The following is a 23,232-nucleotide window of genomic DNA, read 5'->3' on the forward strand; positions in this document are numbered from 1 at the left end:
TTCACGGTGTTTTTGAAAACTATTGGGAAATTTTTACTTTTAATCCCCCCTTTCTACTGTTGAAGAAAATCGGAGCATTTTACTGTCCTAAAAGGTGATGACAGACACGAAAAAAAAAATACACATTATTGTAAAATCAATACATTCATCATTCCACTCAGAATCTAAAATTTTTAAAAATCATCAAAAAGTTGCTAAAACAGAATCGTTTTAAAATTTTTTACCCAACAAATAAAATTTAATTGACATTCATAGTAATAAAAATTAAAAAAAATTGAAACTGAAAATGTCCCTAAATAATTAAAAACAAATCAATTTTTTTCAAAATTTTATCGTTTATAGAAAATGTTTATATAAACAACCAGTGAAAATGTTATGTATCTATGGTAATTTGTTTTAGTACACCAAACAGCGCTTTTGAACAATAATGGGATTATAGGATTTTGACCCAAAGTAGTTACCAACTAGATTCACTTTCCTATCAGAAAAGATACTGTTGAAGAAAATCTAAGCATTTTTACTATCCTAAAAGGTGATGACAGACACAAAAATATATAAAATTAAAAAAAATACAAATCATGTACACGTGTTGTAGTGATGTGATATAGCTCAATCAGTAATGGTCGGGATTGCCGAGCAAATAAACCTATGTCCGATGACTTAAGGGCTATGTTGTGTCTTGTGAATATGTGTGGGTGTGTCGTCTGTGCTTGAAAACTATAATAAATGGTAATAAGTTAATAAACAATTGTCAATTTGGTTGATTATGTTGGTCGTTGGTGTATATTATAAATCACTGATATGAATAAATATATAAAACATTACAAAGGGCCCTCTATTGGTTCTACATAGTAGTACATACGTAGATAAAAGTCCTTTTTCATATTAAATATAAGTTAAAAATAGCGCTTCCGCTTCAACACATAAAATTAATTTAAGACAGCTGTATAGGTATTTGGTTTTTGTATTATATACATTATAATAATTAAATAAAAAACAATATCATATTGTGTATTGGTATACTCAAAAACTTATAATCGTACGGAGCTCATGTTGGTCAGCTGGTCCTAGCTGTACAAAAATGAAACTCATACCTTACGGGCTTACGGCTTCCAAAATAATATCCAAGTCGCAATCAAACCTCGGAAGACGAAAGAGGAACGAAGCTAAAGCTATAATCAAAACAATCTCAAGGATCAAATAAATTAAATGCAATTAAAAGCACCGTTCATTATGCTCTCATAACCGGACATTCCAAAAAAAATAAATAGAAACTTCCATTTATAGAATACGAATTGGATGCACTTCGATAACACACCAGTATCTGATGAAGAGGGAACACTTCCTTATATAATATGACAGTTGTGACTTGTGGCATAACTACCCATCACAATCAAATAAATCATATCCGAATGAATGCCTTTTACGCATTCGAAACGGAGAGACAAGAAGCTGGAATATCCAACATTCTATCACTCGGACAACTTAAAATGCATGATAACCTTTAATATTTATTATTAAGTATAATCGAATTAATTGATTGTAATTTGTATATTATTTTCTCAATATAATTTAAGATAAAATGTAAGCACAAGTTAATTCAATTCAATCAATGGTCATATCTAGATTTATTTAATAAATATATATATATATAGGTAGGTGGGATAAAATCAATGGTAGCACACTAGCACATAATGAAATGTACCTATAAGAACAGATTCATTAAACGCAGTGTTGTGACAAAGGGTATTTCAGATGCAATTACAGTCAGTCTATACCTATAGTATTAAATCCAGAGGGAATAAAAATTGGTTTTGCCTATGACAAATTTCATAGGTAAGTAAATTAATAATGGGAGAAGAACTTGGGAGTGGGCAGGTGTTTGATTTTTAAAAATAATTGTCATAGGCGTTTCCACAGATATCAGTGCCTCCAACAATTGGAAGGGTACGTTATGGACTTTTAAAAAATTCAAATTAATATTAAATTATAAACACATATATTTTCAATTTATTTACAGATACAATTATTTAAACATTCATCATATGCTTTTAATTGTGAAATAAAACCATCATTAGGTTTAATAGTTGATCTGGTTTCTTTAACAAGTTTGAAAGCATGTTCAAAATCAATTTTTAAATGCTTCATAACATATGCTATAACAATTGTTGGTGAACGAGATATGCCAGCATTGCAATGAATAAATATACGACGACCCGTTAGACGAATATTTTCAATGTATAAAAAGCAATCATTAAAAATATTATTCATATTAAATGATGGTACATCATAGGCTTCAATAAATTTATACGTACAATTATTGTATTTAGGTACAGTTACACCAATACTCAATACATCAGTTATTTGTAGTGCACGTAAAATATTTGGGTCGCAAGCAATATCTTGTGAGCCAAAATATAAAAACTCAAATACATGACCAGCATTAAGATCTGGATTAGAATCAACAATAAAACCATAAGTTCGTTCGCTCAAACATTGTCTTTTAAAACCATCTGCTAATTTTATTTCTTTAAAAACTAGACCACTTTCTGTAGTTACTTTGGTTTCAACACTTAATAAACTATTTTTTTTACTTTTTAACTGATTTAAGAAACTCATGATTTTTAATTTTTTCAATCGACTTGGCAGTACGAGCTTCAAGCGAAACTCTTCGATTTTCTATACGTTGTTTCACTATTTCTTTTTTTAAATCTAAAGAAATTTCCACAGGACTTTCACTATGAACTGGTTCTTCTAACTTATTGTGTTCTATTGGTAAGATTAGATCTTTTTCGTCGTAGCCTATGTCATACAAATATAGACCATGACTTGGTGCTGTTGATATTTTTGGATTCCAACTATTAATTGATGGATTATCAAACATATATTTAACATCATCATATGTTATTATATTTTGTGCAACTTTAATAAGTACACCAACAGTACGTCTAATCTAAAAAATAAAAAATAAAACAATAGTTTAATTGAGATATCATACCTAACATAATTTGTATTAATAAAATACCATAGGTTATTTTAACTTTAAGGATACCATAATTTCTGAATTGTCAAAATGAGTTTTCATAACTATAAAGCAGAAGCTTAGAAAAATGTTTCTGTATACAAGTGTGTAATGTGTTAACAATAAAGTTATATTTTAACATTGTAAGAAAAGTTAAACACGATGCAGTGACAGGTATCAAAGTCATAATTTAATGACTGATGTATGAAAAAAGAACAAAACGTGACCAATGTATATGACAAGATGGCGCCCAACGTGACCCATAGATTAAGATTTGGTGAATTAACCATATAGGGTATTATTCATACAATAGAAAGATTGATTTATTTTATTCACAAAAAAATTATGGTATTTTTGATTATTCAGTGCTTAAGAGGAAGGTGATACTCATATGTTGTCTCTGTCTTACACATGTACGACATACCAAATTTTCATTTGCCAGTTTTGATATCAGAGTGAATTAATCTATAATCAAACTTTTAGCATTGATTAAAAATACTAGTATTTATAAGCTTTTAGGTAAGATCATTGCCGTGTTCTCTCGTTACCCAGTCGTTGTTTTTTTATACGATATTTTAATTTTTAAGTGAGTTAAGAAAATGTAAAATATTAATATTTGAAAATGCTCATAATTCACTTAATAATTAAAATATACAAAACCAACGAGAACACAGATAAAAATGTTCTTACCTAAAAGTTTGATAATTCAAAATAAATAGGTAAATTCACTCTGATATCAAAATTGATAGCACACTATTAAAACTGTCAAAAATTTGGTATGCCTTACATGTGTCAGACAGAGAAAACACATGTGTGTACCACGTCCTCTTAAAAATAAATATAAACTGTTTATTATAAATTAATTCTATAAATAAAACTAATACTAGTACTATTAAATTAATACTCAAAAAGTAATAATGAAAATAAAAATAAAAATAATAGTTAAGTGAATATGATCATAAAGACATAAACTCCATACTTGTTTGTAAAGAAATGATCTTGCATCAACACGAATATCCCAATAATTGTAATACTTGTCGATATCTGTTGGATAAAATGAACAGCCTGGAACTATTTCAATATTATTCCATGTACGTATTGTACTTAATCTAAAGAATAAAAAATGGTTATATCAAATACCAAAGGTGTAATAATATATAACATGCGCAATTGCATAAAATACATTCCTTATTCACTCAAAATTTAAAATTAGAATTTTTAATTATTAATTCATAAATATAATTTATTGTAAAATTACAATTTTAACATCTAACTTTGTATAAATACTGACAAATCAAATCCTAGATGTGTTAGACTTAACTCGATAAGAGTATTAGAATATAAAATACAGGAAGTCCTCTATTAACTTGGTCTCATTATAGCATAGTCGATGTATAAGCTTTCCTGGTGAGCGAATCGTCATAAGAATGAGCAATGTGTTTCTGGGGGCCAAAATCATATGAAATATTTATTTTATATGTACCAATGGTACATAATATAAGTGTATTTCGTATTAGTTCTACATTTGATTGCTTATAAGTTGTTTAACGACACTTTTCCTCTCCTACACTATACAGTTGTCGTGTAATACGCCAATACATATATTATTATTACGTATTATGTTTGCCAGTGTGATTTTAGCAGGAACACGTCCTAATTGAATGCATGTAAAGTGTCTCACTTAATGTTGTCTTTTTTAGAAACCTAACATCGACAATAAATGAGGACGTACAGTATCACTAAACCACAAACTCATCTCACAAAATATCTGAATTCTTGCTATACTTATAATTTTGTTAACTTGATTACAAAAATTAGAAATAATCAAATCTACCAACTTTTCCAAGTAGACGACAAGTCTGTCAAAAAATTAACTGTAACAGCCTGTGTCTATAATTTAAAATCATCTTTGGTTACATTTAATTTATATCATAAATATTCAATGTTCTAACTCTAAGAAGATCATATTAAGAAGGAACCTCAGCTGTAACCGGTTAAGCAACACCTGTTTATCACCTATCCGAGTAAACCAAACTGTGGAAAAAACCCACAAAAAAAATTCATCTAGGAAAAAAGCCCACAAAAAAAAGAAATTATATTTTTAGCTTAACCTTTTTTTTATTTTTTTATACAAGTTTAATCTTATGTAATGATTTAGATACAAGATGATAGGTACCCGACAATATAAATCAAGTCAATTTTACCTGGCTCAAACCAGTCAAATTTTTTTTTAATAGATGGGTAATACAAATGCAATTTAATGAAAGATATATTGTATATCCATTCGATAACCAAAGTATAGCTATAGAAGTAGGTACCCAACAATAAAACAAAATATTATATTATAACAAAATTATATCGCAATAAAAAAAAAAAAAAATTAGACTCATATAGACTTTTCTTTTCGTACTCTATTTTAGCGGGTGTTAATTTATTGGGTTTTTTTCTGACTACTACGTATATCATCTAAATGCCTGCCATATATGAACCCACATCCTTGCCTACAAATTGGTAGCTTAAGTTCCTTCATAATTTGAATGGAGTATATAATTTTTATTTTTTTTAATTACTCTGTATTTATTCCAGATTTTCCCATAAATGTTTTGTAATCTTTAGTTCCAATAAATAGTGGCAGTACATTTTTCACAAGTTCTACATCAAAATCACTTTTTCTGAAATCAGTGAAAATAATAAATACGGATATTATTTTCAAATAAAAAGGAATTATTTATAGATAAGACAATAAAAACTTACTGAATAAAATAACAACGTTTATACTCTGTAATTGGGATTGGAAACACAAATCTCTCAGCGTATAAATCCTTAAATTCTGATTTGACAACTGCTAATCGATATAAATATTTTCTCCACTTTGCACATGATCTTGCGTTGAAATCATTAGGAACTATTTGAGCACCAACTAGCCTTTTAAATTATGAAAAATTATATTTTTTTTTAATAATTATTACATTAAATAAATGAAATATATTTCAATAATTATGATTATAATATAATTTGAAAAAATAAGACATTTATTTTAATATTAAGTGCATTGAAATAAGAACTAACTAATATATAATATGTATAAAGTATACATAAATAAATGGTCACCATACAAGTTTTAAAATAACTTTTGAAGTACCTTAACCATATTAGTTATCAAAATCTACTAAACATTTATCTAGGTATTTTAGGCACTTATTACTAAATAGTAAATATCTTAAATGCTATTGATATATAACTCTAAGAATCAGAATTTTACATTTTTAAATTAAATATATTAATATAACTTATAATCACAAATTTTAAACATACTTAATAGGAACTTCACACGAGCTTAAGAAGTTATTCACTTGGAATACTAGTTTGTTGGGATGACAGGTATATGGTAAATCTAAATCTAAATGTGCAGATGATTTAAACGAATGAACTCCTTGATCTGTCCTAAGAGTAAAATAAAAATAATTTATTGATAAGAATTTTTCATAAAATAATTACAAAAAAACATTGGAGCTAAACATTTAATATTATATTAATATTTATTGTAGAACATAATATAACGAATGTTGAATGGACAAAATATGCTTAAACTGGAAACTTGTTGTCACCCAAGTACCTTCTTATTCTTGAACAAAAATAATATAATATACATATGTATTATATAATATATGATTAATTATTAAAATGTTGTTTCCAAAATAAGAATTTATACTTGATAGTATGATATCAATACATCTCTGAGGGTACTTTAAGGTTTCAAAATTTTACAAAATCGATCAATAGAATATAAGATGTTTACTAACCGACTTGATAAATGTAATTTTGGAGTATTTAATGGTTGTAATTGCTTTAAAGCATATTCTAATAATCCTTGTACTGAAGATGGATCATCGTTATGTACCATATCATAAGTTAATTGTCGTTGTACTCCACTAAAAATGTAAACACAATCTATTAGATATATTAGATAAACAAATGTTAAAGACTTCAATCAGTACCTCTTATATAACCTACATACTTAGTCTACAAATAATTAAAGTTGTTGCCCGTAGCCACATGTACAAACATTATCAACAGGGTAGTCAGAGATAAAACCAAACATTAGACAAGTATTCAACTTACGCTCTGTTCCCAAAACTATTTAGGAGAGGCTAAAGGCCTAAGCCCTAAGGTAGTAACATTGTTTTAAGTTTAAACCACTCTTATACCATCAAACGTTTACAATTTATATTTTAAACCACATAAGATAATCACTAAAATATCACATAAAAAAAATATTCCTTAATATTATTTACAAATGTACAATAATTATATTGTATGATTAGGTATTTTATTATGATACATAATTTGTCAAGGGTGTATGTAATTGGTGTATATATATCTAATTGATGACGGGTATATTTTACATTATTAGTCAAATGTTTAAACCTTTATGATAGGTAGCAATCATTTAACATTTAATGAATCAATTGTGAGCTAATGATTCCCTACATAATTTAGTAGCTCATAATTTTTTTTTTCGTAGTATTGAGAACTAGAAAGGGGCTTGCGTTAGCATTTCGTCCCCTAAGTAGCTCATAATTGGTACATACCATTTAAGGTAACCCATTAAATAAATAAAATGTCATATGCAACTTGACATCACATTTTTAATAACTAAATCATTGTTAACATAGAGTAAGTACCTTTAATTTTCTTACCGAAATCTAGTTCCAATATACGAAAAATATAGTAAATATCGATTTATGGTCATATTTTTTATGTTAATTGTAAGTTAATTGAAAAAAAAATAAACGCCAACGTCGTTAACAGTCAACACGTGAGACAAATGTGCGCTAAATTATAATTATTATTTACTTGACATTTTATCTTCGACAGCCGCGGACCGACTATGATACTATTGATAATATTATTATTTATTATTGTTGTTAACTACTGATAAGAATAGTAGAACCACGGTTTAAGATAAACCTTATATATTAAACCGTGAGTAGAACAACGAGATAAATAAAATTCTCAAAATGCTGCATCGTTAATTGATTAGTTAATTAGTATATTATGCAGCAGCAGCCAGCAATGCGGCATACACAATTTTTGTCATTTATTGTGATCACTTTTAAAGTTAAAACTAATTTACAATTAGTCATAAGTCATCAATCAATTTTCTGTAAAAAATATAGGGCACGGATGCAATCTTAGACCATATACTAAAATTATATTATACACAAATACACAATATGATATTATATTATTATAAAAACAAAAAAATTATACATAAACTTTATAGTATGACTTAACAAAATATTTTTAGGTACTTATCATTTAACATAATCAATACCACCTAATACCTACTATATAGATAGGTGTAACCTAATCTATAACAACTAAGCTAGAGTTTCATCGTAAATTAAAACATTTTTATTTCCCGTGTATTCTTGAATAAATTGGATTCCTTGACATCCATCTAAAAAAAATGCTAAGTCTTTCTTTTGAACGTTATTTTTTTCACAAAATTTATCCAACAAGTTAATATCGACGTTTTTATGTCTGTATTTAATAAAAGCCCAAATCTTTGATACACCAAACTTGACGGGTACAATTGTATTTCCTGAATATTGTTCCTCATTGTTTAGTGTATACGCTTTTTGTATGGGCTTCACTTTTAAATATCCTATCACCTTGAAATTAGGTAAAACCGCTAAATATGTAGAATATCTATAAGATTGAATACTTATATTGGAAATGCCATATTCTAAGCACACAAAATCATCTACATCTTTGACGGATTTTCTTATGTTTTCGTTGTTATAACGGTTTTCACATAAAATTAAAATCCTGAAGAATAAATCATTTTGTTTAATGTTAACAGTGTCATCATCGGATATATCACCACTAAAACGTAATTTATAAATATTTTGATGTAAAATATCGTGAAAAGATTCGCTCCAATAAAGAGGAATATCAGATATAGTAATTCCACAAGCACATAGTTTTTTTACATGTTTAGGCTTTAATGTTGATAAAAATACTGGAACTACAGCTCCATTTGGCAACTCTACCATGTAGTTGTCTCTACTTGTATCATATTCTAGACCAATATCTTCAACAGTTTCATTTATTTTCGCACAGTTTTTTATTATTTTCTTATCACATGATTTTTTAATTCGCAAAATATCTGATGTACTTGTCAGTGTTGTAACGTGTGAACGTAATTTACTTCGTGTTGTATTTTTTATTTTACTATGACTGGAATTTTTAATTGCTGGTTTACTAGAACGATTACAATGATTGCAAATTTGTTCTGAGATAACACTTTCTTCAGTTGATACATGAGAATTTGATTTTTGTTTAGAAAATGATTTTGCTTCATTACTATTGGAATCATCATTGTTTAATATAAGTTCTGGTTCAGAAATTTCAATTTCATTAACAGTTTTATTTTGTTCAACTTTTGCAGCCTCGTTATAAATTAAATCTGGTACATTTATTATAGCGTTTGATGGTTGCTGCGATAGTAGCTCATCATCTATTTCTAAACAAATGTTTAATGGTGATTTCGTTCGTATAATTGAAGTATCTGTACCGGGTGTGGGATCAAATTGGCTTTTTAAATCAGTGTTATCTTTTCTAACGAATAATACGTCAGATAGACTACAATCTGATAATATGTGATCCAAATTTAGTTCATTATGAGTATAAACATTTTTCTGTTGAAAGTTAACAGAATCAGTGTTTACATGGGAAAAACCAAGATCTGTAACATCTGAAGATATTGACGATTCTAAACCATCACTAATATTTTCGGCAATGTTAGAAATATTAATTAATGTTGGTCGTTTCTTACTTGTTAAACTCGAAAAAGATTTATTTTGTCTCAAATCCTTACTGGCAGGTGAAGTATTAATCTCTTCATTTTTTGTAATTGCTCTTAAATATTTTAAATCAGGAAAATCAGAATCGGACGAAGATTCAAAAGCGTTCGCAAATTCTTTGTTTAAATCAATTGCATTACCATATACGGTGTTTTTATTCTTAAGCCCAAGTTTTTTTTTTTTTGTAATTTGACACATTTTTTGAATCGGGTAAATTATATAATTTATCCTTTGGTAATGTGCTTAATAGAGAGCTAGAATCTGATTCGTATATGGGTTTTTTTCTTTTAAGTTTTTTAAAATACCTTAATGAGTTGTTTGTAGTTTGGCGTGTTAAGCTTGAAGGCAGTTCCGTATTAAAGGTTTTTTCAAAATCCATTTTAGCAGTATCAAGTTTTATATTAGTTCTAATTTCATTTTCTGAGTCTGAACTAGTAGATAAATTATAAGTAGACGATTTTGAAAGAGAAGCCATTTTGGTTCCCTATACTTTTGTTTCTAAATTTTTAAGTTTAGGTTGATACTAGATCTAGGTATGTGTTATTTTGAAAATGTAATTGTTGTATTTTTGTATACATATCTGAAACAATAAATATGCACCAAAATAATTATATACGAATTTTAGGAAATATGCATTGGTATAATCTGTTAGTAGTTATTGTCGTATTGATAAACTTAAAATTAATTAATTATTAATTATTAATTCGAAATTAATAAATCCATTTAACGTACAGTTAGTAGGTCACTCAATGTGCACTCGACACCTACTATACAGCGACTTACCTTTTTATATGCATGATATAATTTATTCTAAAAATATATTGGCTCATTTAGTGCTATTCAATTTGTCGACGTTTTTTTTTCAATTAATGTATAATACAATTTTTATAAAACAGCTTAAAAATCTAATAGGTGCCTACTAAATATAATTATTTTGGCCGGTAAGATGTAGATAGGTAATTATTTAGATATGCTGGGGCTGCCGGCTTGTGACAAGGGTAGGCGGACACGGTTGCAGATTTTTTGTAGGTACTGTATTTTTTTTGATCGAAGTTTTAATAGTAATTTAAGATTAATTAAATGAGATGTTCGAACTTAAAGTGATTTTCACCATCAATTTATAATAACAATTAATGATGAACCACCTATATAATACTAGTAATCGGTCAAAATATCCCAAGTTGAGTCCCGGCTATAAATCATTGGCGCAATTAGGTCTAAAATATTAAAAACTTAAAACTTAAATATTTCATACTTATGTTATTTACTTTTGAATAATTATGTTACAATAATACGTCATATTGCATACAGTGGTACACCGCCTGGACACCAATTAATTCTACGCATGATGTTAATGTGTGTATATACAGGTATTCTTATCGCGGATTTTATTACACTGGCCGTAGCCACTATTCTCCAAAAATTAAATACCGTAATGTCGCAAACTCGTAACTTTGATTAAACCTAATAGATATAATAATAAAATATGGTCATAAGTTTAGGTTTCACAGAATGTTGAAAAATGAAGTACAGAGATGGACCTGCTGTAAAAGTACATGTAAGTGTTTTTTTAAAACTTATAATGGTGTTTTGTACTGAGATTTTTAATGATCACAATCACAATAAACCTAGCGAACAAGACATCATCAACCGGCAAAAATTAAGTAATAATCTCAAGAGAAAAGCGGTAGAAGAGATATCGGTGTTGCCATCGAAACTTATTTGCAGAGAGTTAAAAAACTCTGATATAAATAGTTTATCTTTAAATATATTATTTATTTAGAACATTAGAACATAATATTATAAAAACCACATATATTTTAATTTATATATTTTTTTCCGGAACTCAACTTACCTACAACCTTTTTTTATCCGGGACTCAACTTAACTACTACCTTTTTTTTCCGGGACCCAATTTACCGAGATAAGGTCATATGGAACCCAATTTACCAATCCCGCATAAATCATAACTAATTACCTTTATAGGTACAATGTAAGTACATATAATATTATTTATTATTCAACTATTTATATTACCTGAAGATATCCATAACTCCTCGTAAGGCTAAAAATAGTTGTTTTGATTAAGAGGGCTGGGGCGTAATCCATTCTAAGGAGTAAAAACTAGGCATTTTATATTTCAAGTTGTATGTGGCTTGTGAATGTGAATGGACATTAGTGTGTATAATTCGTAGTACTGATCACGTTGTATATGGGCATCATAGTGACCGGATATGCACGTCATCTGTTATTTTACCTATACGCGCATGCACATGTCACCACAAATTACTTTATAAAATTACAAACATTTTTTTTTGCAAAAAATACTGCCAGCGACTTCAATCACTACGCTCAGTAGGATGTTCAAATTTAAATTTCGAAAGCAGATTTGAATTCTCCTCTAAATGTACTATGCTTATAAACTGTCGTACACTTTTCATATTCTACATCAATGTATTCATATTTTAATTATGAATATGATCTATTTTTACTATTTTTGTTAGTAAATGTCTAAGTAAAAAAAAAATAAAAATCAGAAAAATGAAATTTTCAAAGCATAGATAATTTAGTGACGAATACAAATCTGCTTTCAAAATTAATATCAGAACATTATATTGGGCGTAATGTTTGAAGTCGTGGGCTATGTTTTCAACCGAAAATGAATCACGCTCCAGCCGATCAGCCCCCTTAAGTTTAAAATACTTTTGAAATTTGTGAATTTTAATTTTAACAATTTACAGTTGACTACTGTCTACTAACTATAGGTATATTTCGTATAATATTAAATTAAACAGATAGGTACCTACCTAGTCACCTAGCGGATAGGTAATTCATGATGTCTTCGCCAATAAGTTGTTGTCCGTACAATAAATCTATAGAACAGTATAAATTAAGTTTCATTTGATAGGTAGGCATTGTGTAAATTAAACAAAAATCATACCTTCATTAACACGGCAGATATTGAGAAAAATAAATCAGAGTAATCGTACGTTAGACGATTAATTATTCTACAATTCTTGTGACTTGTGATATCTACTGAGAAACTCGTTGCAACTTTGCTGGGTTTCTGTTTCACAAAGAAAATATAAATAAACACCTACCTAGGTAGCTGATTACAGATTTGCGACTTGTCATTCGTCGCACTGCACGTTATAATATTAATATTATAATTTATATAGCCTAGTTGGCAACAGCTGCCCATTATCGATTAATAGCATAATAGTTAATAGACCGCCATAATAATATGCCATGGAACTTTAAAATTTGGTCTTTAATATTAACGATGACCGTTATGCAGCGTTATAATATTGCGACGAAGAGAGACAAAAGACAGCGGGGAGACGACGATTTTGGAATTCAATTAAATCGTTTTGTGACTAAATTGTTGAACGATATTGTTCAGTAGGTGAATTGCCCACTTAATTCTAATAATAAGTAAATAAATTAAATCGTAATTAGGTAGTACCATACTACCATCTACCTAGTTATTTTTTGGGGTAAAAGGTTACCACTAGACTGGAGGAACTAACCTTATGCTATTTAATAGTTATTTATTACTGTATACATAATTTTAATAACATGATTGGATACACTATGTACTATTCTCTTACTAATTATTATAATATTTTTCAATAGGTAATCAATAAGTTCTTATAATAACGTTGCTTTGATAATATATACAGGCACGTATACAAAAAAATAATTCGGGGGGGGGGGGGGGTAGATTTTGGGGGGGTTCACAATCTATATATATAAATAAATTACACAACTATTAATTTTCGGTGGGGTTGAACCCCCCCCCCCCTCTCCACTGTATACGAGCCTGAATACATACACATATAATATATACCTATAGGTATAATAATTAATATTATATATTTTTATGTATAATAATAATAATTATTATTTATTAATTGATTGGTTTATATTTTAAATAATGTTTTAGAGTTTAAAATGTTTGTAATATATATATATAGGTATCCATATTATATAGTACATAAGTAGGTGAGCCTGAAACATGAAAGTACCTATTATCATAAAGAATATTATCTACAATAATACCTATCTTGTCATATGCTATCAGTCTTATATTTAAAATATATGAAATACTACTTAGATTTTAGAATTATGTAAAAAATCAATACGACAATTGACATCGCCAAAATATTATATTCTGTGATGTAAATAAAGTTGTTTTAAATCGAATTAATCAAACAAAAGTTTATTTCATTAAACTACCTACGGATTTCTTAACAGAATATTCTCAATTGATGAACCAGATGGTCTGCAGTTATGGTACTAACTAAGAAAACAGTTAATATTGTAAACATTGTAAGTTCATTACCAATTCTAAATTATTTAAATAACAAAATGGATATAGTTAAATAATGTCTTTGATCAAATAGGTAGTTGACATGATTAAGAAGACGTCATTCCCGCATATTATGTTGTCTTCGCCTTACCAACTCATAATATACCAAAATGTACGTCCAGCAGTTCAAATGTTTGTATTGTTAGCTTAAATATCAGAGAGAATTGATCTATTATCAAACTTAAATGTAAGAACGTTAGTTGTGTTCTCTCGTTGGTTTTTTAACGATATTTTATCTTTAAGTGAATTACTAGTGTATAAAATATTAATATTTAAAAATACTCATAATTCACTTAAAAATACATTGTATAAAACAACGAAAGATCACAGATAATGTTCATACATTTAAGTTTGGTAATAGGTCAATTCACTCTAATAATAATTAAGCCAATAACATAAAATTGGAACTGCTGGACGTACATTTTGGTATATTATGCATTAGTAAGATGGAGACAACATATGCGGGTACAACGTCCTCTTAATTAATTTTGTTTAGATAAGATGTACACATATTTTATGTACATTGCTGTCAGAACTAGTAACACATGCCTTCTTATATAGGCGCAAATAGGGGAGGGGGGCTGGGGGGCTTTAGCCCCCTTAAAGTTTCTATAGCTCCCCCCCACCCAAAAAAAAAAAAATAACTAATGATTTCACTATTATAATTTAAAAGCATCATAAGAATTCAAGTATAGACCTGAGCTTCAGCCCTCTCAAATTTCAAACACTATTTACGCCACTGCCTACCTACTTAATTGTATTCATTTTTTTTTTATCTAGGTTTTATATGACAACATTTTAATTATATATTGTTTCATAAGTATAAAGTATCTACACGGCTACACATTTTTTTAAACATGTCACTATTTACACTAATTTATTGATTTTTGTAAAATATAAACTTAAAACTAATAAATTAAAATTTTTTTTCCAGGGCCTTTTATCATTTACTATTTTTGTTTGGTCGTATGTTGTTGCTACTGCTCAGATGATTCACAAACAAACGTCATCTTGTAATTAGAGTTATCACATCTAAAATAGGTACATTTATTTATCTTAAAGAGTCCTTTTACTAATTATTGTCTTGGTTTTGTAAACTAGTCCAAACATGGAATCAACTACTAATCAAAAGACATCGTTTGATTTGTCTTTTAAAACAAAATTAAAAGAAATTAATGACATGTTAATTAGTATTGAGAACAACTGTATCGAAACCGATAATTTCCATGATATTTTACAAAAAATTAATGAACTTCAAGAGTTTTTAAATGATTCCAAAACATTTTTACCAGCTTATAATATGAAGAAGTGTTCTAATGAAATCAAAGACATAACAAAGTGTTATGAGCAACTGCACGAAAAATTACAGCCCAAGAAGAAATTTACTTTTGGTAAACGACCAACTAAATCAGTAGTCAAACCGAAAGAAGACAGATTTGAACCAATAAATGAATCAAAAGTTTATAAAGAAGATTATGGGTTCAAAAATCGTTCTAATGAAAATCTAATGCTCACGGAAGATGAAACTTTTTCAAAAGATATAGCTTTAGATGTATTGACCAATTGCAATGTCATTATTTGTGGTACACCTAGTACTGTGCGTGTGACATCATTGTCAACATGTAAAATATTTGCATGTGCGAGCACATCAATTTTTGTTGAAAACTGTAAGGATACAATATTTGTATGCGCATCTCAACAATTGCGTATTCATGATTCGATCGCAACTGATTTTTATATTTACGTTACTAGTAGTGCTATAATAGAAAACTGTAAACAATTACGATTTGCTCCTCTTACACTCAATAGCATACTACTTAAAAAATCATTTGAAATAGCTAGTTTTGATGAATCTAATAATAATTGGAAAATTATAAATGATTTTGATTGGTTGTCATCTTACGAGCCATCACCAAATTGGTGTGAAATACCAGAAGAAGAACGTGATCAACCTTCAGAAAATAATTATGTTTAGTATCTTAACATTTTTTTTTAATATCTATATAAAACACAACTTCAATAAAAAAAATTTTCACTGATTCCAACTAACTAAAATTATACTAATTTTTATTTAATCCACAAATAATTTTTATTTTTATTATTTTATCACTGCTTAAAATAAAAACTATGAGATAGAAAATTTATTGTATTGTAATATTAGTGTTTAAGATATGAAAATTTGAATAATATATTTTAATTGAATTTATAATACGTTGTGTTTAATTTCAACTTGGTAAAACTAATTAAACATACACTATATTTTAATCTAATAATTTGAAGAGGTTTAATCATTTATAAAACTTTATTCCTGTGAAACGTTAGTTTATTACTTTAGTAAACACTGAATAGCATATTCTGATCATTGTATTAATCAATGGTAATTAAATAAGAAACAAGAGTTATTCATGTTACTCTGTTTATTGTAAAAAGTCTATTGAAAATAAAAATAAAGCTGGATACATACATAATATATTAACATTTGTATTTATTATAATTTCTTTAAAATACTTTTTGAAATGCTATTGTCTTTTTAGCAAAATACATCATTTTAGATGACTGTAATAAATAATAACATTAGTATTTCATTAAATCAATGAAATAAAGTAATTTTTTTTTTTTACTCACTCTAAAAACTATTATACTTGTCACATAATATAATAATATTATGAAAATAGCGACTCTTGCACATGTCTGGTATTGATTATATACACTTATAATTTCACAAGGATTTTCATGGGGGGAGGATATATATTCATTTTTTCCAAGGTAAATCGCAGGTAAACCCGCACTAACATCATGTATAAAAAAAAAGGTCAGGAAACCCATCCACAATAACCTCCCCACCGTGAATATGACCATGTTTAAATATAATATAAGGTGCTTAGGTGCCTCACATGGTTTGTTTCTGTCGATTAAAATTTTACCGACTTATTTTTGAAAACTTATTCTATAAAATAAGCCACATTTATTTATTCAAATTGTAAGACTAGTTCAAAGGTTGACTTCTATTGTGTCTATTTTAGGATCAAATTTTTAACAAAACTATAGTATAATGTAATATAATGCTTTAAAAATCAAGGTTGAAAGATGTCAATTACTCAACATTTTTAATGAAATCATTGTAAACTTTGTGGGCAGTTCTTTATTCACTGTTTTCACAAATTTTTCAATTTAAATAGTATAATATCCAAAATACAGCAGAGGCCTGATAACTCGAATCTCAGGGGGAGATAAAAATAACTTGCTTAGTTATAAAGGTTTTCCAGTCATTGCAACTCGACTGTAAAATCAAACTATTTCTGAAATACATATGAATAGACAGAACAATTATCAGTTGTTAAAGGTCAATTAAAAATACAAAACTAGTCTAAAACATGAAAAAATATATTAGTAACCCATATTACTTTGTGAAACGATATTATTTCCATATAATAATATGCTCCATATACCTGTGAATGATTTTTGTCCGGTTCAGTCAGAAAATCCCTCGTCAGTAGCAACTGATATTATTATGTATAGGTGCATAGTTATACCTTTAGAAGTCAGCATCACTGCCATAAAGCTAAAAATAAACTTTTTTCTGGTGGTGTGTATATTATGCAAACAATTTTACTCCGTAACTAAAAATAGGTTGAATTCCACTTCACAAATAAAAATATATAATTAATTTCATAATACTTATTTTAATTTAATATAAAATATATATAGGCACATTTGTTGGTAAGTTAATATTATAATTTATAAAAAAAATTTAATAACAATTGAGTATAATAATATAATAATAAAATAGATGTTTTTTTATCAAAGAAAGAATTCCCTATCAAACAATCCCAAAACCAGTCTTATTTAAAATTATAATGAATTTGTTATACTTTCTCAACCAAGAGAGCTATACCTTGACCTCCTCCAATACAGGCAGAACCAATTCCATATTTAAGATTTTTACGACTGAAACACAAAAAAAAAAACAAATATATAATTTGTATGTATTACATGTAAGCTTATCACACGGTTAGGTGTTAGTACAAAAATGTAACCGTTTAGTACCAATTACATTGAATTGATTAAAAATTAAATTCCATTTATCATACCTAAACATAATTTTTTTTTCTTTAACTGTTTTACAATAAGTTTAGTCTTGGCAAGTTAAAATATTTAATTAAGTTTAAAATGTTAATTTAGAAAATATAAATTATATACAAAATAAGAATCAGGTAGGTATACTAAAGTATATAACATTAGTCATTACTATAGTACCAACAATAATTAGTGGTATGGTGAACAAAATATTTTTAGAGAAATTCATTATATATTTCATATTGTAACTGATTTGCATTATCAATCTATATGGAATTTATCACCTACATTCACACCAGACTAAGTAAAAAAAAATTATTTGTTATCATTTACAGGACTATCAGTGAGTAAAACACTAAAAACAATGTGATACAATATGTTTGCTGAAGAGTAGGTAGATAGGTAATAAATTCATTATACCATGGTATAACTACATAACAATTCTTGGGTATGATATTGTATATACATTGATTAGGTTTAAAACTTTTTCAAAATAAATTCAATTTTTATTATGAGTTAAAAAAAATATTTATATGGGAGGTGGGCTTTGAATATTGCAGAGGACGTTGGAAGATTTTAAAAGGTACAATATGTGGGCCTATTATGATAATTCATATTAACGATTTAAATTATAATGCTGGTTAAACAAGTTGATAACTTAAAAACATTTTAAATGTCTTAGAGACCATTTGAATTTATTAAAATGCATATTTTATAAATTTACAAAGCTAATTAATTATACCTTGTATAAGAATGAGTATTTTTTATAAGTATTCTAAATTTAAAGAAAACAATTAATTAATTTATAGAATTTTCCAATTTGATCATTTAGGATAATACTAAAAAAAATGTATACTATATAATACAATATTTAAAAAAATTCAGTGTATTATTCATATTAATAAACAAAAGGAACAATTTAAGGTTTAGAAAAAATTAATTTTTAAATTAAACATGACGTCTGCTATAATAGAAAATAAATTTAATTTAATGTATCAAAAATTTAAACTAGTATAATAAAGCGGAAATAGATTTGTAATGCATTTAATTAGTTGCAATATCAAAGTGCACAATGATCATTAAAATATTTATTTAGTTTATGATTTTTATCAGTCTAACATTATTGTAACAGTATTCACATATGCATAGCACTAAAAAGTGATGTAATATGTATATTACATAAATAGGTCAAGCTAAATATATACACTTCCTAGTTATAAAGTTCCAATAAAAAGTTAAAAAAGTAACTTACATTAGTTCATGGACAAGATGACTAGTAATTCTGGCTCCTGATGCTGCCAATGGATGCCCGATTGCAATAGCACCACCATTAACATTAAGCTTTTCAATGTCAAGTTTCAATTCTTTTTGGCAAGCAAGAGTTTGAGCTCCAAATGCTTCATTAATCTTAAAAATTCAAATGTTTATGAATGCATTATTCAATTTAAATTTGTAAAAAACTTTAAAATGATGATTAATAATTTAAATTACCTCAACTAAATCAATATCATTAAGGGTTTTTCCGGAAATGCTCAATAATTTTGAAATTGATGGAGCTGGGCCAATACCCATTATGCTTGGGTCAACACCTACTACTGAGTAACCAACTAATCTTGCCAGTGGAGTGAGTGAATGTTTTTTTAATGCTTCTTCACTAGCTAATATGACAGCTCCTGCACCATCACATATACCCTAGTTATTAAATAAAATAAATAAATTATGAAAAAATAAAAATATTGGTATCATTTAAGAACAAATAAGATTAATACACTAAAAATGCTCTTACAGATGCTGAACCAGCAGTTACAACTCCGTCCTTTTTAAAAACTGTAGGCAATTTTCCTAATGTTTCAAGAGTAGTCTTTGGCTTTGGGTGTTCATCAACATCAACAACTACATCTGCTCTTTTCACTTTTATAGTCACTGGAGCTAATTCAGCACTGAATACATTGTTATCTTGTGCTATAAAATAATCAAAAACTTGTTAGTACAATTTGTACACATTTTGAATTTAAATAAAGCTATAAAATTGTTATTTAAATTATTGTTACCTTTTTTCCATAGCGTTTGTGAACGCAAAGCAAATTCGTCTACTCCTTGTCTGGTGATTTTGTACACTTCAGCTAATTTTTCTGCAGTTAAGGCCATTGGCAATTTACAATATGTATCAGTTAATCCAGTCCACAGACTGTCTTCAAAGACATAGGATGCTCCGAGGGGTATACCAAAACGGGCATTACGAACAACATGTGGGGACTGACTCATGCTGTCTACTCCTCCAGTCAATACAACATTAGATTCACCACACATGATACTCTAATAAAATACAAAATAGTGATATATAAACTATAAGCATTAGCTATTAAGCAAAATAAATATATTTTAGTAAATTTTAATTTATATAAAAGACAAAAAATGTTTGTACCCGACTACCTGCAGTGTTCTTTATGCATTCCTAAGCTGTTCATCCGATTGCGTTGAAATTTGGTACAGAGATAGATTAGATTTCGGGTGAGGAAATAGACTACATTTTGTCGCGAAAAAAGTTAAATCAGAGGTCCGAGGGGTTGTTCTAAAACAGCGATTTTGAGATTATTATTATTATTTTTTGTTTATAAATGGATGCTATTGGTTTCATTTAGTTTTAATAATAACAATTATTATTATCAATGTGAAAAGCCTGTGTATTTTAGTACAGAATATATAGAATTCAAACTACGGTTTGGACCAATATTTTTGCACATTTCGATACTTAAGAGTTAAATGCCTACCTGATATGTAATATACTACTCGCATAATCACAAAAACCTAGCAATAGCAACGCAGTGCCGTGTCAGTACAATTTAAACAGCAAGTAACATATCTTTCATAAATTTAATTTTAAGTAAGTACCTGTGCTCCATTAACAATGGACTGGAATCCAGATCCACACAATCTGTTGACACCTAATGCATGACGATCTAGTGGGATTCCACAATGGAGTAATACATGTCTTGGTAAGAATGCACCATCTGAAGACGAGTTCTTCATAATAACGGAAACAACAAATACAAATTTATTTATGGAATAATGTATTTAATTAAATATCATATGCAATAAAATAATGTACATACGACATGTATATAATTGTGATTAAGAACTTACCATTAAAACATTTCCAATTATAACTGAATCAACAATTTTAGGATCTACATTACCAGCTGCGAGTGCAGCTTTTGCAGCTACTATTTGCAGTTCAGTAGATGAAGTTTTCACAAACTTACCGCCGTACGAACCAAAAGGAGTTCTCTTAGCAGCCACAATAAAAACACCTGACACGTACAATAAACAACAAATGGTGTTTTCATTTAAAATTTAAATTTTACATTCATAACATAACAATATTGTTTTAATTTATAACAATGCACAGTTTACCTTTTGCCAAAGCCATTTTGTGTAATGTAATCGATCAAATCTGACGACAATATTTGAGAGTTAACTCGTTCGACGGTCAAGCGCAACTAGGGGACAAGCAATGACTGCGACTTGCGAGTATGAGTTGCAAATTTCAATGACGAATGTTGAGTTACGATTTTAATTATTATTGTTTTGGCATTGTGGCACACTGACACAAGTCGTAAACAATAGAAGAGTAATGTGCAATGTTATTTATTAATCGAGTTCCAAAGTCGAACGATTAAAATAAAATAAAAAAAAACAACTGATGGAGAGATAAAAGTATAAGACCATTACCGAACACATATTATATATGTATATATTATAATATGTATTATCAATGGCCGCGAACAGCTGTTGATTGTTGAACCACGGAATGGTCATTTTGTGTTACGTCGCTGAATCTTCAGGTATCACACGTCACTACGACACTACGTCAGTCGTCACAAGTAAAAGACGCATCACTACTACTAACCTAACTGTAAGTACTAACTGTCTACTGTCTACTGAGTACCGAGTTACTTCACTGTCTACACTGAGTTGTGACTACTGAATGATGACGTTAAATCAGTTTTTAATTTGGAAAAACGATAAAACGAAATAATATTATAATGTAGGTAATGGCCAATATAGCCAGTACTCAGTAGGTATTCGCCCCTCCCCCAACCCCATTGAAAATTGAGTGAACTAGAGTGAAAAAAGACCAAATTTTTGTAGTTTACTATATTATGTATTTATGTCTTATTTGCATATTATTGTGTCATATTTTTTAAATATTTTAGATTTTGAGTGTTTTTTTTATTTTTGTGTCTGTCATCACCTTTTAGGACAGTAAAAATGATTAGATTTTCTTCAACAGTATCTTTTCTGATAGGAAAGTGAATCTAGTTGGTACTTTGGGGGGTCAAAAGTAAAAATTTCCCAGTAGTTTTCAAAAGTACCGTGAAAAACAAGAAAAATTTAGAAAAACAGAAATATTTACGCAAAATCTGTTTTTGAGAAAATCGATTTTGATTTTTAATGTAACTCTAAAATAAATGAACGTATATACATGAAATGTTCACTGGTTGTTTACATTTGCATTTTCTATACACGATAAAATTCAAAAAATATTTTGATTTGTTTGAACTGTTAAGAAACATTTTCAGTTTTCAATTGTATTAGTCTTTTTTTCTACGAATAATGTCAATAAAACTTTATTTGTTGAGTAAAAAAGCTTGAAAATTTAATACCAGGCTTATTTAAAGTTCAAATCTGGACAAAATACGTAAAAATGACGAAAATATGCAAATTATTTTGAGTTAGAAATTCATAAAAAATTTTCTTTTAAAATCTAAGATTTTAAAATGTAATACAAGATTCCTCATAAGTTTGTCTACCTATATCAAAAAAAAAAATGTCTACATGAAAGTCAAATAAAATTTTTATGAGCGTTTCAAATTCATATTTTTACA

At 28.0% G+C, this 23,232-nt stretch overlaps 5 protein-coding genes across 6 annotated transcripts; 1 reads left to right on the forward strand and 4 right to left on the reverse strand.

The window, feature by feature from the left end:
- Window positions 1-1,980: 1,980 nt before the first annotated feature.
- On the reverse strand, window positions 1,981-2,619 carry LOC132951198 (dual specificity protein phosphatase 19). The gene has a single exon (XM_061022966.1). It carries the CDS (start codon window positions 2,617-2,619, stop codon window positions 2,011-2,013), a length of 609 nt encoding a protein of 202 aa, XP_060878949.1. The 3' UTR covers window positions 1,981-2,010.
- LOC132951197 (tRNA pseudouridine synthase-like 1) lies at window positions 2,591-7,897 on the reverse strand. 2 transcript variants are annotated; one of them, XM_061022964.1, is made up of 7 exons: window positions 7,723-7,897; window positions 6,826-6,954; window positions 6,338-6,466; window positions 5,777-5,947; window positions 5,593-5,694; window positions 4,002-4,131; window positions 2,591-2,953 (listed from the first exon to the last, which is right to left on the reverse strand). In XM_061022964.1, the coding sequence occupies exons 1-7, from the start codon at window positions 7,773-7,775 to the stop codon at window positions 2,591-2,593; spliced, it is 1,077 nt and encodes a 358-aa protein (XP_060878947.1). In that variant the 5' UTR covers window positions 7,776-7,897. The 2 variants fall into 2 exon arrangements, with proteins under 2 accessions (XP_060878947.1, XP_060878948.1); XM_061022965.1 differs by having other exon boundaries at window positions 7,708-7,846.
- A 446-nt stretch (window positions 7,898-8,343) lies between these two features.
- On the reverse strand, window positions 8,344-12,860 carry LOC132951067 (uncharacterized). The gene is given in 3 exon segments (XM_061022759.1): window positions 8,344-10,077; window positions 10,079-10,474; window positions 12,702-12,860. Coding segments are annotated over 2 exon segments (1,962 nt in total). The 5' UTR covers window positions 10,370-10,474; window positions 12,702-12,860; the 3' UTR covers window positions 8,344-8,406.
- Window positions 12,861-13,973: 1,113 nt separating this feature from the next.
- On the forward strand, window positions 13,974-16,475 carry LOC132950222 (tubulin-specific chaperone C). Its single transcript, XM_061021540.1, has 3 exons — window positions 13,974-14,226; window positions 15,201-15,307; window positions 15,368-16,475. The coding sequence occupies exon 3, from the start codon at window positions 15,375-15,377 to the stop codon at window positions 16,239-16,241; it is 867 nt and encodes a 288-aa protein (XP_060877523.1). The 5' UTR covers window positions 13,974-14,226; window positions 15,201-15,307; window positions 15,368-15,374; the 3' UTR covers window positions 16,242-16,475.
- Window positions 16,476-17,929: 1,454 nt separating this feature from the next.
- LOC132950221 (3-ketoacyl-CoA thiolase, mitochondrial) lies at window positions 17,930-21,983 on the reverse strand. Its single transcript, XM_061021539.1, has 8 exons — window positions 21,758-21,983; window positions 21,488-21,654; window positions 21,236-21,367; window positions 20,395-20,659; window positions 20,130-20,305; window positions 19,835-20,035; window positions 19,596-19,750; window positions 17,930-18,214 (listed from the first exon to the last, which is right to left on the reverse strand). Exons 1-8 carry the CDS (start codon window positions 21,771-21,773, stop codon window positions 18,133-18,135), a joined length of 1,194 nt encoding a protein of 397 aa, XP_060877522.1. The 5' UTR covers window positions 21,774-21,983; the 3' UTR covers window positions 17,930-18,132.
- Window positions 21,984-23,232: the final 1,249 nt, after the last annotated feature.

The sequence above is a fragment of the Metopolophium dirhodum genome, chromosome 8 (assembly GCF_019925205.1).
Source record: "Metopolophium dirhodum isolate CAU chromosome 8, ASM1992520v1, whole genome shotgun sequence".
Taxonomy (NCBI): Eukaryota; Metazoa; Arthropoda; class Insecta; order Hemiptera; family Aphididae; genus Metopolophium; species Metopolophium dirhodum.

Bases quoted from the DNA above. Each gene is read 5' to 3' on its own strand.
- LOC132951198 (XM_061022966.1), bottom strand. From the start codon at position 2,619: ATGAGTTTCTTAAATCAGTTAAAAAGTAAAAAAAATAGTTTATTAAGT.
- LOC132951197 (XM_061022964.1), bottom strand. From the start codon at position 7,775: ATGACCATAAATCGATATTTACTATATTTTTCGTATATTGGAACTAGA. The intron at 6,467-6,825 runs GTTAGTAAACAT...TTTTACTCTTAG, and splicing joins AAATTACATTTATCAAGTCG to GACAGATCAAGGAGTTCATT. The intron at 2,954-4,001 runs GTATGGAGTTTA...TTTATTTTTTAG, and splicing joins GATCATTTCTTTACAAACAA to ATTAGACGTACTGTTGGTGT.
- LOC132950222 (XM_061021540.1), top strand. From the start codon at position 15,375: ATGGAATCAACTACTAATCAAAAGACATCGTTTGATTTGTCTTTTAAA.
- LOC132950221 (XM_061021539.1), bottom strand. The intron at 20,306-20,394 runs GTAACAATAATT...ATTATTTTATAG, and splicing joins ACAAACGCTATGGAAAAAAG to CACAAGATAACAATGTATTC. The intron at 19,751-19,834 runs GTAATTTAAATT...TGAATTTTTAAG, and splicing joins ATGATATTGATTTAGTTGAG to ATTAATGAAGCATTTGGAGC.